Genomic DNA, 16,256 nt, shown 5'->3' on the forward strand with positions numbered 1-16,256 from the left:
TGTATGTCAAATGGTAATCATCCCCTTAGCAAGTTTACAGATGGCTATTCCTAGTGCAGGCTCCAAATCCTTACTAAAGTGGTGCCTTGTGTTAAACAAAGGCTAACCTGCATGCTAGCTCAAGGTCCCACCTTGGACGTTATTATTATATATTATGGCTTATTATAGATTCTGAAATACGCCACCAAAAATTTCCTCTAAAGTGTTTATGCTCAATCATTGTTCAGTTATTAAACTATGTTCTCCTCACTAGGAAACTTATCCTTTTATTGCAAACTGGAACCCTTTAATATCACGTGCCTTGATTTATTTTGCACTCAGCAGTCAATACAATTTAGCTACTAGCTGAACTCTTGGGGCAAATTTTCACTCTTATGAGTTATAGGAACATAGGAACAGGCATATGCCATTCAGCCCATCGAACTTGTTATACTAATTAATGATGTCATTGCTGATATGTGTCCTAACTCCATATATCTGCCTTTGGGCCACATCCTATAGTAGCCTTACTTAAAAAAATTAATCTATCTCAGATCTAAAATTAACAACATCAACCACTGTTTTTGGAAGAGAGTTTGAAATCTCTACCACGCTTTGTGTGTACAAGTAATTCCTAACATCTCTCCTGAACAGTCTGGCCCTAAGTCTCAGACTATGTTTCCTAGTTCCAGAATCTCCAACTAGGAAATTGTTTATCTTTATCTACCCTGGTTTTTTCCTGTTAACATCTTGAAAGCTTTGATCAGATCGTCCCTTAACCTTCTGAATTCCAGGGCAAACAGGCTTAATGTTTATAATCTCTCCTCATAATGTGACCCCTGAAGTTCAAGTCTGGTTCTTGTCAACCTACATTGTACTCCCTTCAAGGCCAACACATCATTCTTGAAGTGTGGTGCCCAGATCTGCTCACAGTATTCCAAATGGAGTCTAACCAGAGTTTTGCATAACTTCTACATCCTTATGCTCCAGTCCTGTAAATATAAACATCAGCATTCCATCAACTTTCTTGACTACTTTCTGCACCTGTTCATTGCATTTTAAACATTTGTGCATTTGAACCCCCAAGTCTCTTTGGACATCCACTGTATTTATTATGTACCACCTAGAAAGTACTTTGATCTAGCCTTTTTTTGGTCCAAAATAGATAACCTCAGACTTGCTTACATTGAATTCCATCTGTCACAGTTTTGGCCATTCACTTTCTCTATCAATATCCCTTTGTAATTTTATGCTATCAGCTACGCTGTCTACAATGCCATCTAACTTTGTGTCATCAGCAAATTTGGATGTCCATCTTTCTATGCCATTTTCCAAGCCATAATAAATAATTTGAGTAATTAAGGCCTTAGCACAGATCCTTGTGGGACACCACTGGCCACATCCTGCCAATTCAAGCACCTGCCCATTATCCATACATTCTGTCACCTGCCACTCAACCAATTTCCCAGCTATGTCAGTAATTTACCCTCAATTTGTGTTCTTACAGCATATCCCTAACCTGCACAGATGTCCATATACCATTGGCTAACATAAGTTCAACTTAATTGGATGTAAAACAAATAGTGTTGTTTGCATATGTTAAAAATTACAACATAAGTTAAGTGTAGTGTCAGTTTGAATGTGGTAATTTCCAACTAGGGAATAAAGACAGTACAAGCATTAATAGTGACGGAAACATTCCAATAATTCAATCAGTACACACACACACACACACACACACACACACACACAAGCTTCAAGTATATTGAGCTAGTTCTGATATAGGGTCATTGACCCGAAGCATTAACTCTTATTTTCTGTTCACAGATGCTGCCTGATCTGCTCAGTGTGTTCAACATTTTCTGTTTTTATCTTAATGAAGCTCATTGTGTCAGAGTTTGACGCTTTACTGTGCCTCGAGAACTAAGTTACTCATTTTAGTTTTGGTGCAGTCAAAAAGCCAAATAGAAACTATGTGGGAGCTAATTTGCTAATTAGATGCATCACTCAAATTTGGACAATCTGCCACCACAGATCTAAACTCATGGGCAAACCAATCCTGCTGAACCACTTTTCATACTTAATTTTTTTTTACAATTTGTGAAAATAAATATTCATGTGAAATTATCATAGGATACTCTGACAGTTACATTTTAAGTCATATTAAGTGTCTGGCCAATTTTCCGATTTTAACTTCATCAAGTATTATCGGAATGGACAGTTGAGCTTCATCAGAATATAAACTGCAATGGGTTTTTGTTCCAGGCTGACATAAATACTTTGCTGCCCACCTTTTTTTGCTGAAATTTCATATTTATAACTGTTCCTTGCTCAATCCTATCCTACAATTTTGAAATTTACAATCTAGAACAATCTTAACTCAGCAGCAGTCTGCCCACTGCAGTGAGCGTCTAGTTTGAAAACACAACAAGGAGGGATCTAAAAAAAATAAACTTTGGCCCCCAAAATTCCCCACAGAGGAATTTAGACCAATGAGATTGGAATTGTGCCTATTGATGCTCTGAAAAGCTGACACAGCTGCAATTTACAGGGACAGTTAATTTAAATGTCGATTAGCAATTCTCTGAGCTGACAGTGATCTGTATGGGTGTTGGGAGAGAAGATGCTTGAAGATTAAGCTGAAATGTCTAAAGATTGATTGATAGGGACATCAAAGGGTATGGGATACAGACAAGAAAGTGGAACTGATGCTATGATTAGAGTAGCCATGAATTTAGCAAGTAATGGCACAAACCCAGGGGGCCAAATGGTCAACTCCTGTTCCCAATTCATATGTTGACATGTATGTTCATACAAGGGATTGAGGAAGCAGCTAATAAGTCTGTCAGGAGCAGTAATCATTGGCTTATGTGATTGTTGCTCAACTTTGCAAGAATGCCTTCCATAGAGGCAACCAAAGAAGGGACAAGATGTAGTGCAAAAACTATTCCAGGAAGACATAGTTTCAGTAAGTGAGTTTCAAATGCTCTTTGAAGAGATTTAGTAAAAATGAGATGAAGGAAGCCATAAGCAAATGTACCTTTCACCAAAGAGTAAGAGGTAGCATTGATGCTGAATTTTAACTTCAACACTAAAGTCGTTCTCCCTATAATTCGCTAAATTAGTAACTGTATAATAAACTCTCCCATTGCACCCCGGTGAAGGAGGGCATGAACTAAGGATCTAGAATCTATTTATTTGTCAAAAATTTTAATTCTTGTTAAATACAGAAACCTGGTCCATGCTTTCTGTCAACCTTGGTCCAAAAGACAAGCTAAGTGGGGAATTCGGTGCACTTTTTAAAATCTTTACCTTTTGTGATGTCTCCTGAATTAATGAGGCTTGATTTCCAGCTACCCTGTGAAGCGTAACAGAGATGCTTTCTAAGGGTCCTTGGTGAGTTGTTGCAGTCCATCTTGTGGATGGTAAACACTGTGCCATTGTGTGTTGTTAGTGAAGGTGTTAGATGGGGTGCCAGTCAAGTGGGCTGCTTTAACCTGGATGGTGTCAAGCTTCTTGAGTGTTGCTGAAGCTGCACCCATCCAGGCAAGTGAGGACTAACTTTGAGGAGTCAGAAGGCGAATTACTCACTGCTGAAATTCCAGCCTCTGACCTCCACTTATAGCCACAGTATTTTTATGGCTGATCCAATTCTGTTTTTGATCAATATTAAGGGGTGTTGATAGTAGGGCAGGATGACAACCAGCAAAAGCAGGCCATAAAACTGGGTGGTTTGTTAATAACACCATTGATTGACCTTATCACCCACTGTAATTTTAACATCAGCAGATTAAGTATTAGGTGGATCACTTGCCCGTGGGCCTCTTGAGGCTCTTAAGTAGCCAATCAATAGCCAGTTAGGGTTACCACCACTGCTGTTATTTTATCTGTTGGGAGTTTGAAGTCATCACCAAGTGTGCGTGGCCTACCCAGCGAAACCTAGCCAACCTGTGGCTTGGTGAGTGCAGTGTCAATTGGAAGACATCCATATTTTCTCACCTTCATTTCCCCCACCTCCCCCATATCATGTGTACTCCATCCCACATCTTCCGTCACTAGCCAACCTGCTCTGGTGAGACCCCAGGGTAACCTTCAAATCTGGCTCTATTGCAGCATATTTCCTGTGGGACATACAGCAGTGCCAGAGATCAACACCACTCCTAGTGGTGCTTTTGGTACTACAGAACTTCTGAAATTTGGCTGGAGCGCTCAGAGACAGGATTTCCTTCTTTGACCGGTAAATGACTGCAAGGAAAAGCAATGAAGCCGGGAATGTGGTTGGGGGGGTGGTGGTGGTGGTGGTTATCCATATTGAGTGAGTCCAAGCCACTGTGAAATTCAGACCATGCCCCTCTCCCCACTGTTTTTGTGTTCCAAATATGTACAAGTCCTCTAGAAGCACTGGTTCCTTCTCATACTTAGTCCCATTACAATCCCAGTTTGTCCCAGCCTTATAATCTCTTTGTCACTTAATCACTACTGCCTTCACATTGGTGACTACCCTCTGATGCTGTCCTTGCTTTAACAGTTGTTAATCTCTAACATTTTTCAATTGTCCTGAAAGGTCATCAACGTGGAACGTAAATTCTATTCCTGTCTCCGCAGATCCTGACTAATTGGCCCAGTGTTCCAGTATTTTCTGTTCTTATTTGAGATTTCCAGAATCGCAGTATTCTGTTCTTGCTTTTCCAAAGCATTACTTTATTTTCTATTTGTTATTTTATGAGTGAGAGAAGGTCATGTGGAATGCATGCTTCTCCTAGCTAAGCAGTTGAAATATAATAGGTGCTAGTCAAGGGCACCTTGTCTGTTGGAACATTTGTTTTAAGAGGAATGCTTACTCAGACCTACAAGTCTGTGTAATAGGGACAGCTGTGTGGAGGGACCATTTTTTCTATCAATACTGCATTCATTGATAAAGTAATTATACTGCACATTCTGCATTTGATGCAGCCTTGTCTTCATGCCACGATGACACAGAATACTGTATAACTTCAGTTTCTCAGTATAAGCTGCTCAAGTTCATCTTGTCAAATATTATGTCCAAGACTCTAGTGTCAGCATTTTTACTCCTTTATTGGTGACTATAGATTAGCAGATGTTCTGCCCTTTATGTTATATTGATATATTAATGATAGTAAACACACAGTGATACACATCCTCAGTTCTTACAGGTGGACAGATGCAGAATAAACCCAATATCTGTGTTTCTTTGGTCAAAGTGTCACACCTACTGTAGGAGCCTTTAGGTTTATGTTTATGTTCTGAAGTTGACCTCCAAGTAGACTTGATCCACTTTTATATATTAAACACAGGAGATAGGTTTTGAATTTTCACTCCACGCACTACTGTGGCTTATAATATATAAGTGCTTTTCCTCTGAGTTAACCATCCAAGTATTGTTATTTAGAGCATAATGCATGCTTAGATCTGAGAGAGAGATGGCAGATTCATGGCCATAATCAATGCCTGGTCACATGTTTCAGATGTAGTTCTGGAAACATTCTGAAATATAGAATAGATTGGCTGAATGTGATAATTAGACGTTCTTAACTGTGTTCCTTTCTCCCCCACATTTTTTGATAGGACATTGTGAGTTAACTCGCTTGCTGATATATTCTGGCTTCAATCCCAGACAACCGGATGACTTTGGTCAGGTAAGATATGTTACTTTGTTTTTAGCCACAGTCTTCTATTCCCCCTCCCACCACCAAGTTCACTCCTTTCCGCTGCCAAAATTTACAAGGTGCATCCCATTGTTGTTAATTATGGTTGCAATATCTGAACTAAAGAGTGCTCTTTATGTAGGACTGCATAAAATACCATTGTAGCCTATCTCACCTAGCAAGCTTTGTTAACAGCAATGTGGGAGAGGCAGTGGAACCCAAGGCTTTTGAAGTAGGTATATAGGTTAAGAATCAATGTACCATTTGTTATGTGTTTAGTATTTTTAGCAATTGTTTGAATCGTTCGAAAATCAAGAACTCAGAGGTAAAGGAGCACAGATAACAGAGAGAGAAATCAAACCTCATAATACAATGTCAGCACAAAGTAATGAGCTGATTGGTGGGTAGCTGGTGAGATGTTTTCTTGTCTATACCAGGGACAAGTTATAAGAGTAGTCTCATAAGTAGAGGCCTGACTAGATACCTAATTCCAGTCAGATGTGCTTTGGGGATCATGTGATAATTTCAGGACATGTCTCAAATCTGGGAGGAATAAATTCAGGAATTGTCCTCAGCTGGAGGAGCTCAAACTCTATGTTTTAGACTTTGAATAGCTGCTAATGTCACTATCATGAATCTACTAGTCTAAGAGCCCAACAACCACTCATTGTTAAAGGTGATCATCTACAATTTAAGAACGTGCCAATAGAAAGGGAATGGGTGACTACCAGACAGTCAAGAAGAGCAGGATGTACAAAAATCCCCTGAGTACGTGGTGTTAAGTTGGTAGCAGACAGCCAATCACCTGTACAAATTGCAAATATATACAGTTGAGCCTCATAAGTTCGACACAAAGAGCTATAGAAATAAGTGTTAAGATTCGTAAGGATATAAACTCCCTTTTGTAACTCCACAAAGGTCTGTACAAAAAAAAAAGCTGGATTGAAATAAAAATGGGATCTTTCAGTGCAACTGCAACAGTGACATCTACACAAGGTAGAAAATTGCCCAGATTTGTCCCATCCACAAAAAAGCACTGAAAAGCACTGAATCCAATCTGGCCGATTACCACCCCATCAGTATACTCTCAGTCATCAGAAAAGTGATGGAAGGTCCCATTAACAGTGCTATGAAGCAACACTTACTCAGTAGCAGTCTATTCATCACTGTTCAGTTTGGGCTCTGGCAGGGTCACTCAGCTCCAGACCTCATTACAACCTCAGCCCAAACATGGACAGACGAGCTGAATTCAAAAGGTGAGCTGAGACCGTCCTTGAAATCAAAGCAGCATTTGGGCAATTTTGGTATCAAATGTGTATGCCTGTCTCGAAACCCCTTGGAACTCAAAGGGCACCCATAGCACTAAAGATTGGGCACCAGCAAGGGCAGTGTCCAGCACATTGTGCTTGAAGTGTCATTTTTTGGCATATTAAATAAAGTGATTTTGAAAGGAGCAGAACAGAAAGGATGTTGCTTCCATAAAAAGAATGCAAAGCGAGATTGAACTCAAAGCTTTGCCTCCAATTCCTGTTTAATTAGTGGTCACATGCTGTCTGTTTTTTTGTATTGAAACTTTGCTGAAAGGATTAGTTTTCATGACCAAAGCAATCATGGGTCACATCGGTATAAGGATGACTCTGGTGTGATGTCGGATACTGAAGGTGACTGCAGAAAGCCTAAGTGGGCAGGATTTTTTTGTATGGTGAGGTTTCTTGCTCTACCACTCGAAGAATCAGCAGGAAACACATCTCTGTTAGTTGGTTAGAGACAGAACATCCATCTCCTATCTCGGGGGATGTCTGCCTCAGATAGCTGCCAATCAATCTGATTGGCTGCCAGATCAATAGTCCCAGTAGCGCAGTGACCAGGATTGGGAATGCAAGCAATTAAAAGTACAGAATCAAGTGACCAAGTGAATGCAGTGGTCTCATCGTGGGGAATATTTGAGAGGTCTGAAGAGGCTGGGGAGAGGAATGTGCAGGTCTTGATAGAGAGGGCTGTGGATGAGGGAGCATCCATAAAGGAGGGGAAGCAATGTCGAAGGAAGACTGGTGAAGGAAGCCCCTGGCCTTTCCTCACCCACAGCTTGAGCAGGGGGCTATACAAGCTACTTCTCTGCATCCAACACCCTCCACCTGCCTCAAAACTAAGGCCAACTGGTTAATTTCCCACTTAAGGACCTCAAGTGGGACTAGGGAAAGTCGGCCAACCCAAACATCACCGATCCCACCACAAAATTGCTGAGAGGGTTGGGTGGGCAGGTGGATGGTGGGGAAGACATTTATGGAATCTTACGGAGCATTTTTCCGCACCCTTCCCCGCCCCCCAACACCCAACCACCCCATCTGCAAAACTGCCAATGGGAGAATATGTAATTCAGTCTGTTAGAAGAGCAAGCAAGGAAAGCTACAAGTTGCCTACAGAATATGCCAGGATAGAACTACTTGACTAATGTAACTAGAATGATCTATTTCATGACTGCCAGTAGGTTCTGTAACTTTTAAACCGAAACTTTGAAACCTAACTGAAGGCTCATATTTAAGGTTCAAGCTCTAAGTCAAACATTTTACATGAGAAACATAAGGATTTGTGATAAAAATAAAAGATTTGACATATATTGAACCAGAATCTTTACCAAATGTTCCCAAATCAGATCTCATGTCAGTCTTTAAATCTTATATATCATCAACAGCCTGGCTTGATGGTTAGCACAGTCTAATTTAGATTTCAAAATAAAACCTGTTGTGTACATTGGTTACAAAACAATCTTTATTGTCCTCCTAAACTTCCTATGATGTATTGAAGGAATTTGACAATGTCAGTTGAAATGAATGCTTTGTCATGTGTTTTCAAAGTTATAAAAATAACTATCCAACAACATTGTTCAGGTAACAAAGCTGCCTTTTTGCATTCACTCCTTTGCTGAAGTGTGCTAAATATATTGAGCTAAATATCTATTTTGTTCATAAGCAGTTTCAAATACACGAAACCATTTGATTACCACAGTGGTGTGATTCCTCTTGAATATGAGTGCCAGGAAATTATCTACCAAAGCTAATAAGCTTAAAATTCCTGGTGGTTAAACTCTTCTGGCCAAAATAAGACCTAGAAAACTGCAGCATGACAGTGTCTGTGTTTCTGCTTTGCTAATTTAAGAACGGGAGGCATTAATGCCCTTCATCTCACCTTACTGCATCGATTTAACTTAACATCTTCTGTTTCAGCTTCCTGTCCTGGGATTAGTCAGTCCAAGGATTTGTTTTCAGTTCCACTTCCATTCCCACCGGACACTGAAGGGGCAGATATTTTGGCTTTGATGTACAAATTGTCAAACATGCCCACTGACACCACATTAACAGAAATCCAACAGGCACGTGGCTTATCTATGAATTTCAAAATATAATCAGTGACCTTCATCTGAAATTCATCTGACCTTCAACTCAGAAATTATGAGTATGCAGCAACACTGGAGGTACTGGAGTTTTAGATTCCTTGAAGTAACATTACCAATGATACATGAGTTTATTGACATGTGTTTAATAAAGATCCTTATTCACATATTAAATACAAGAAACATTAGCCTGTATGTTTGCTCCCACATCATGAGCGAAGTAGTCAAGACCTTTTTCAGCTCCCCAAACCTGATCTGGGAAAAAGTAACGTGGAAGGTGAGAGTTTCCATCTGGTCACCTCATGCCCCCTCATGCCTTCTAGCCACCTCATCATGGCACTCATACCATCGATACCAACCCATGCTCTTCCACCTACACCACAGGTTCATCCTTACCTTCCAGATCAATTTCATACCACACTGCTCAACTCCTATGGCCCATTATAGCCCCTAAATCATTTCATTGGACCCATCACCACCCACTACACTTCTCCTCACCATGCCAACTCACCTAGAGTTCACCATGAGCAGGAATCAAGACACATGCAGAGATTAGATAAAAATAAAATTCTATAAAAGTCCTAATAAATCATAAAGTTTCAGACCTCACTATTGAAAAAAACTCTCATTCATAAAAACACATTTAGTACATTTATATTCCTTTAACTAAATAAGGCCTCAAAACAACAAATAATTTGTTAAAGTGCACAATTCCTCCTAACAACAAACATTGGAATTCATTCAGAGCTCCAGTTCATTCTTATAATCACTTGTAGCTGTCAATCAAACTGTATTGATATAGGTAACCCACTGTGATAATGGATGACTGTGAAAGCATGCAGCAGTTATCCAGTAACGGAAGCTTTTTTACTGACATCAACAGAAAGTGAAAAAGCAAGCAAGCTTTTTTTCAAAGTCAGACACTTTTTTAAAGAGCGAAAGATTAGGGCTTTTAAATTTCTTGTCAGCTTAAAAACTCCCTTTGACAAGTTTTTGACAGGTCCTACTGACAATTTTGACAGGTCATCTTGACAGGTTTGACAGGTGATTTTGACAACTGTGTTTTCAGTTGGGCTTGACAGTATAGATTTTAGTCTCTTATTAGACATATTTATGTCTATTGAACAATTCCAACAGCATCTTGCCTTCTCCAAAAGGTGTCTGACCTTTACAAAAGGGCGTCCTATTTTCCCCAAATAAGCCCCAGAACCAGATCCAAAGGTGTGACTTACTCCATGGAAGGAATACACCCACTATCCAAATAAATCCACAAAGTTCAGATCTGCTTTTACCGGGTCTAATTTGCATGCTTTCAGAATTCAAGATGACTAAAGTCCAACCTGAAAAGAAGCAGCTAACGATTTAAATGGGCAGCCAATTCAATAAAACTCAGACCCATGGTAGATGCCCTACTCTATTCCTGATGCTGTGAAAGTGGGAAGCGATAGGATGGGAAATACAAATTTTGGGTAGTTCCAATATTGTCACCATGACAGAGAGGTTCCCCATTGTGGTGCAAATTTGGATTCTTCTTTTTCAAGCAGCATCCAATGGATTTTATATGAAATAAGATTTCAAGAGATACAGGCAGCACATTTGACATAAAATGTTTCAGTTTCAGCTTTCTATAGGCATTGGTAGAGAATTGATCAATTTGAATTTAAAGGCAAATGCTCAATGCAAACAATTATGTTGTTAACTAATTGATACTTCATTTTGGAAAAAGATTCTGAGCAGTCAGTTCAACAGTAAATTTCACACACAACTATTTTCCATTGAAATGCAAGTCCAAAGTTTATTAAAAATAGAATCAAATTTCATGCCTAGAGTGATGTGGGTTATTTGAATTGTGAGACATAACAAATTCCATTTTTCCAAAGATAAAATATTATTCCTAATAGATATAGCACATGTTGTGAGTTAGTTAATTATACATACAGGTAAAATAAATGTTTAAACTTCAATCCAATAATTGGAAGTTGAAACTCATCCTGATCTGATGATTGTATACCCATGAGGCATATTATCAATGCAGTATGGATAGATCTTTATTCTGAATCAAGCCCATGCTATATTGTGCACAGGGTGCTTCAAACTGACCATAAGTTGACTGTATAAATATTTCTTTATTTAATTGTATTCAAGCTTTGGGCTTCAACAGGAGAATCACTTTTGCTCCTATATGTAGGAACAGATTTCCAGGACCATTCAGCATCACAGGGACTGGAGTTCATCCCCATCTGCCACAAGCAAATTTTAATTCAGTTTTGGCAAGTTTAATTTGAGGATTTGATGTTTTTTACAGTGCCCATTTAAGTGGCTGGCATTGTTAATTTATGTTAATTTGGCTGAATTTGCTTTGAAAGAGTATATCACAAGGGGCCTTGTGGCATACTGGTACTGCCCTTACCTCTGACCTGGGAGGTTTGGATTCAAGTCCCACCTACTCCAGAGGTGTATAGTAACATCTTTGAACGGGTAGGTTAGGAAAATATATGAAAGACTATACAGGAACAGACTGAAACCAGAAGACTGTTGGATTAGGAAGTGCATAGTTGTAATGTACAATTTTTTAAGAGGTGATGAAGAAGATTGACAAAGGCAGGGCAGTAGACATAGTCTATATGGACTTCAGCAAAGCATTTGACAAGGTCCACATGGTAGACTGGTTATTAAGGTTAGAGCACATAGGATCCAGAGGGATTTAGCCATTTAGATACAAAATTGGCTTGAAGGTAGGAGACAGAGGGTGGGAAAGGGTTGCTTTTTGGACTGGAGGCTTGTGACCAGTGGTGTACCACAAGGATTGGTGCTGGGTCCACTGCTGTTCATCATTTATAGAAATGATTTGGATGAGAACATAGGAGGCATGATTAGTAAGTTTGCAGATGACACCAAAATAGTGTAGTGGATAGTGAAGAAGATTATCTCAGACTTCAATGGGACTTTGATTAGATAGGCCAATGGGCCAAGGAGTGGCAGATGGTGTTTAATTTGGGTAAATGTGAGGTTTGCATTTTGGTCAGGCAAGCCAGGGCAGGACGTATACACTTAATGGAAGGGCCCTGGGAAGTGTTACTGAACAAAGAGATCTAGGGGTACAAGTGTATAGTTCCTTGAAAGTGGAGTTGCAGATGGATAGGGTGGTGAAGAAGGCATCTGGCATGCTAGCCTACATTGGTCAAAGCATTGAAAATTAGGAGTTGGGACATCATGTTGAGACTAAACAGAACATTAATTAGGCCACTTTTAGAATACTGCGCGCAATTCTGGTCGCCCTTCTGTAGGAAGGATGTTGTTAAACTTGAGAGGGTGCAGAAAAGATTTACAAGGATGTGGCCAGGATTGGAGGGCTTGAGTTATAGGAAGATGCTGAATAGACTGGGGCTTTTTACCTTGGAACATCGGAGACTGGGGTGTGACCTTATAAAGGTTTATAAAATCATGAGGGCCATGGATAGGGTGAATAGCCAAGGTCTTTTGCCTAGGGTAAGGGAGTCAAAACCTAGACGGCATAGGGTTAACGTAAGAGGGAAGAGATTTAAAAGGGATCTGAGGGGCAACTTTTTCACGCAAAGGATGGTGCTTCTATGAAACAAGCTGCCAGATGAAGGCAACTGGATGGGTACATGAATAGGAAGAGTTTAGAGGGATTTGGCCCAAATACTGGCAAATAGGTCTAGGTCAGATCGGGATGTCTGGATGGCACAGATGAATTGGACCAAAGGATCTGCCTCCGTGCTGTATGACTCTATGTGAGAAGAATGCATTTTCTCTATAGCACTTGTTTGACAATTTAGTTGCATTGTTACTTGTTACTGTCACTCGACATCACTACACAATCATCATTGTGAGAATTTTGTTCCTCATTCCTTTAGTGAGTGATTGGTGTGTCTTACCTTTGTCTGGTCTAATTTTTCTTCCTTCACAATCCAGCAGCAAAATCAGTAATGACTTCATATGTCTAGCTACATATTCCAGACATCTTTGGTAATATCCAACTATTTCCATTTGTACCTATATATTTATATATATACCCCATACTATTTGCTCAGTGAGCAGTTTAATAGTTCTCTACTTGCTCACTCATCATGAATCACTTTCATTCTCCTCTGTCTCTGAAGAAGAATAACTTGTATATCAGAATGGTTAGATAATTGGTTGCTGGGCCAAGCATAAATTGTTGGGATGGTAATCCTTTTGCCATTGAAATTGCATGAAAATGCAGCAATGCAATGTTAAATTCTTGTTTTATTGTTTGACAATTAATGATCTTTGATTTAATATTACATACCATACATTCTGGTAAACTGTTTGAGAGTGGATATTATGGCGATGATGTAATATGGGTCACACCTCATTTAGTACATATGAAATGATTTGCCAGTGAATTGCATTCTGTTATCAGACACTGTTTGTTCCAGGATACTGAATAAACTGAAAACAGCACTCATTATGTCAGAGAGGGTCATGCTCATCGTGTTGGTAAGTCATCGAACAATGGGAAATTTAGAGAAGTAATTTGTCACAAGGATGTAATCTTCCCCATGCACTGTAAATGGGTCTGTTGCTGCTTTCATCAAGGATTGGAATAAATATCGTATGAATGTGGAAGCTCCCTCACTCCTGAATGTGATACGCTTGTCTCACAAACATTCAGTGAGTCATTGAATATCCTGATTCATCCCTGGACAGTACATAGATTCAGCCAGCCAACTTGTGTGTTAAATCCCTAGTATAGCATGGATGGGATATCTTGACATAATACTTTTGGTAATAGGACTTGATTGTCCTTGAAAAAAATCATTGATTTGATATTACATATCATAAATTCTGCTAGATCATTTTAGTTCATAAAGGTTTCTCTGGATGTTATCCAATTCATCATTACATGCTTAGCTTTCATTTTTCTTTGCAGGACTTTGGCTTTTTTTTCAAAGTAGAGTACAGTGCAGTGTTTGTCTTGTTTTTACTGGTTTCGTTTCTCTTTTTTTCTCCATTTTTGTTTCTGTTTCCACTTAATTTTGCTTGTTGCTATTCCTTTACTGGCCTTAATGCCTTTAAAATTGTTGCCTTAAGAATTGGAGGCTTATATTTGCAAATTTCTGCCTGTTGGTAGTGTATGTGCCAAATTAGGTGTAAAGTTGTCATGTTGGTTGCTTTGTGTATTTTGTGTTGGTTTGGAAAAAGAAAACAGTGACACCGACAAAGATCTGGACAGATACGCCTTCTTAATATAGAAACCCACTTTTTTTTAAGTGTTGTATGTCTTTGTTTCTCTTAGGAGCCCTTTGGAGCTGTGCTTTCAGAACCGTTAAGTAGTTTTTTTTAAAAATGGTCAGATTAACAGAATGGCATTTTCTCACTTTTCTTTTAAAGAAAGCAGGAAAGAGATAGAGTGCTCATTGTGTAACCTTTAGTTTCTCTGTATTTGTAACTTCTGCCTTTTTATTGTTAAGTAAAGGCACTCTTGGAAGTTTCTGAAATCTTGACAGAATTTATATTCCACCCAAAAAGAATTAGCCCTATCTTCTTGATGGTCAATGTTCTGAATGGCTGTTGGTATTCACAGAAACTGATAATGCTGATTGTCCAAGATTACTGATGTAAGAGCTGGTGTCCGGTTGGTTTTCAGTTTTCTGAAGATCTGCCACAAAGGCAATGGAGCCTATTTCGTAGATGGCCACTGCTAGCTGTGATGTGGATTTTGTCTCCAGCATGACATTTTAACTGATGCAGCAATGCTTATGTAATGCCTCATAACATAAACTGAATGTGGATATCAAGGTATTGAAGAATTAAGCAGATGTTTATTAGAACTATTTGTTGTACACAAACATTAATTTCATAGGCACATTAGAATTTGAGCAAACATTAAGCTGTTAAGTAACACAGAGCAACATGCTTCATATAGTGTGTCATACTTCAGAATAAGATGGAATATGAGACCTTTTTTCCCTCAGTTCACATATTTTGATGCAGTCATGATATCATGACCATGTCTCTAAAGGTACAGTGACTACTGACCATTAGACGCAATACAGCATCGAAAAGTATAGACATGTTTTCAAATACAGCAATACCAATCCTCAGACTGTGCAAGTAAATGATTGTTTCTCTGAATCAGTAAATTTTGTAAGTTTCAGCTCAGGTATTGCAAAACAAAACTAAGCATTAATAATGTTTCTGGAATATTTTTAAAAATGTTTTAGAACAATAGTGTTAATCATAACATATAATTTTAATTGAGAACATCAAGTATTGTTCATTTGTACATTTGTTCAAATCATACTCTCCCAACCATTCATTGTCTTGTAATTTTACTTGTCAGTATGTTATCTGAAATAATTGTAAAAATTTACAGAGGTAGTGTAAGGTCTCAAATACCAAAAAAAATTCAGAGATAATTAATATAAACTTTGAAATTTCACTATACCACACATTATTTAATATGCTAGCACAAAATTCCTCTACCTATTTCTTTCAGTGGAGAAATTAAGACATTTATTTTAAGCAGGATAACCAACTCTGTTAAAACAAAGGAATTCCACATAACTGCATTGAGTGTTCACAATCTAACATTAAACAACATTAGAGCACAGTTGACAGCGTGGCTGACTTTACATCCTGTCAGATGTAAAGTAAATTCACATAGATGTAAAATTAGACATCAATTTGTGTCAATTTAGCACCAGCCGTGTTGGATTAAAGTTATCCCTTCAGCTTACTCAGAGATAGCAAGAACTGCAGATGCTGGAATCAGAGACAACACAGTGTGAAGCTGAAGGAACAAAGCAGGCCAGGCAGCATCGGAGGAGTGGGAAAGTTGACGTTTTGGGTCGGCTCGTGATCTCTGAAGAAGGGTCCCGACCCGAAACATCAACTTTCCTGCTCCTCTGATGCTGCCTGACCTGCTGTGTTCCTCCAGCTCCACACCGTGTTATCCCTTCAGTTTACGTTGTCTTTAAGATTATCAGATTATGCCATAAATTATTTGTATAAGAACATGCCTTGCACTTATCCAAACACAAACAAATAGAATTCAGAAAGTACTCATGATTATTTGTCATTTTACTTCCCCTTGCCACCTGATAAACCAACATAATTGATCCAATGAGATAACAAGGTGTAGAGCTGGATGGACACAGCAGGCCAGACAGCATCAGAGGTGCAGGAAAGCTGACGTTTCGGGTCTGGACCCTTCTTCAGAAATGGGGGAT

The 16,256-nt window shown here is 39.0% G+C and overlaps 1 protein-coding gene across 1 annotated transcript in view; it reads left to right on the forward strand.

Annotated features, from left to right (window-relative positions):
• LOC109927799 (probable protein S-acyltransferase 23) overlaps positions 1-16,256 on the forward strand; it is an 87,903-nt gene that overhangs the window by 11,779 nt on the left and 59,868 nt on the right. Inside the window, exon 3 of the mRNA XM_048603671.1 lies at positions 5,566-5,636. Coding sequence (XP_048459628.1) covers positions 5,566-5,636 — 71 coding nt within the window. The remainder of the gene's footprint in view (positions 1-5,565; positions 5,637-16,256) is intronic.

This window comes from Rhincodon typus, chromosome 1 (assembly GCF_021869965.1).
Source record: "Rhincodon typus isolate 14 chromosome 1, sRhiTyp1.1, whole genome shotgun sequence".
NCBI classification, from domain to species: Eukaryota; Metazoa; Chordata; class Chondrichthyes; order Orectolobiformes; family Rhincodontidae; genus Rhincodon; species Rhincodon typus.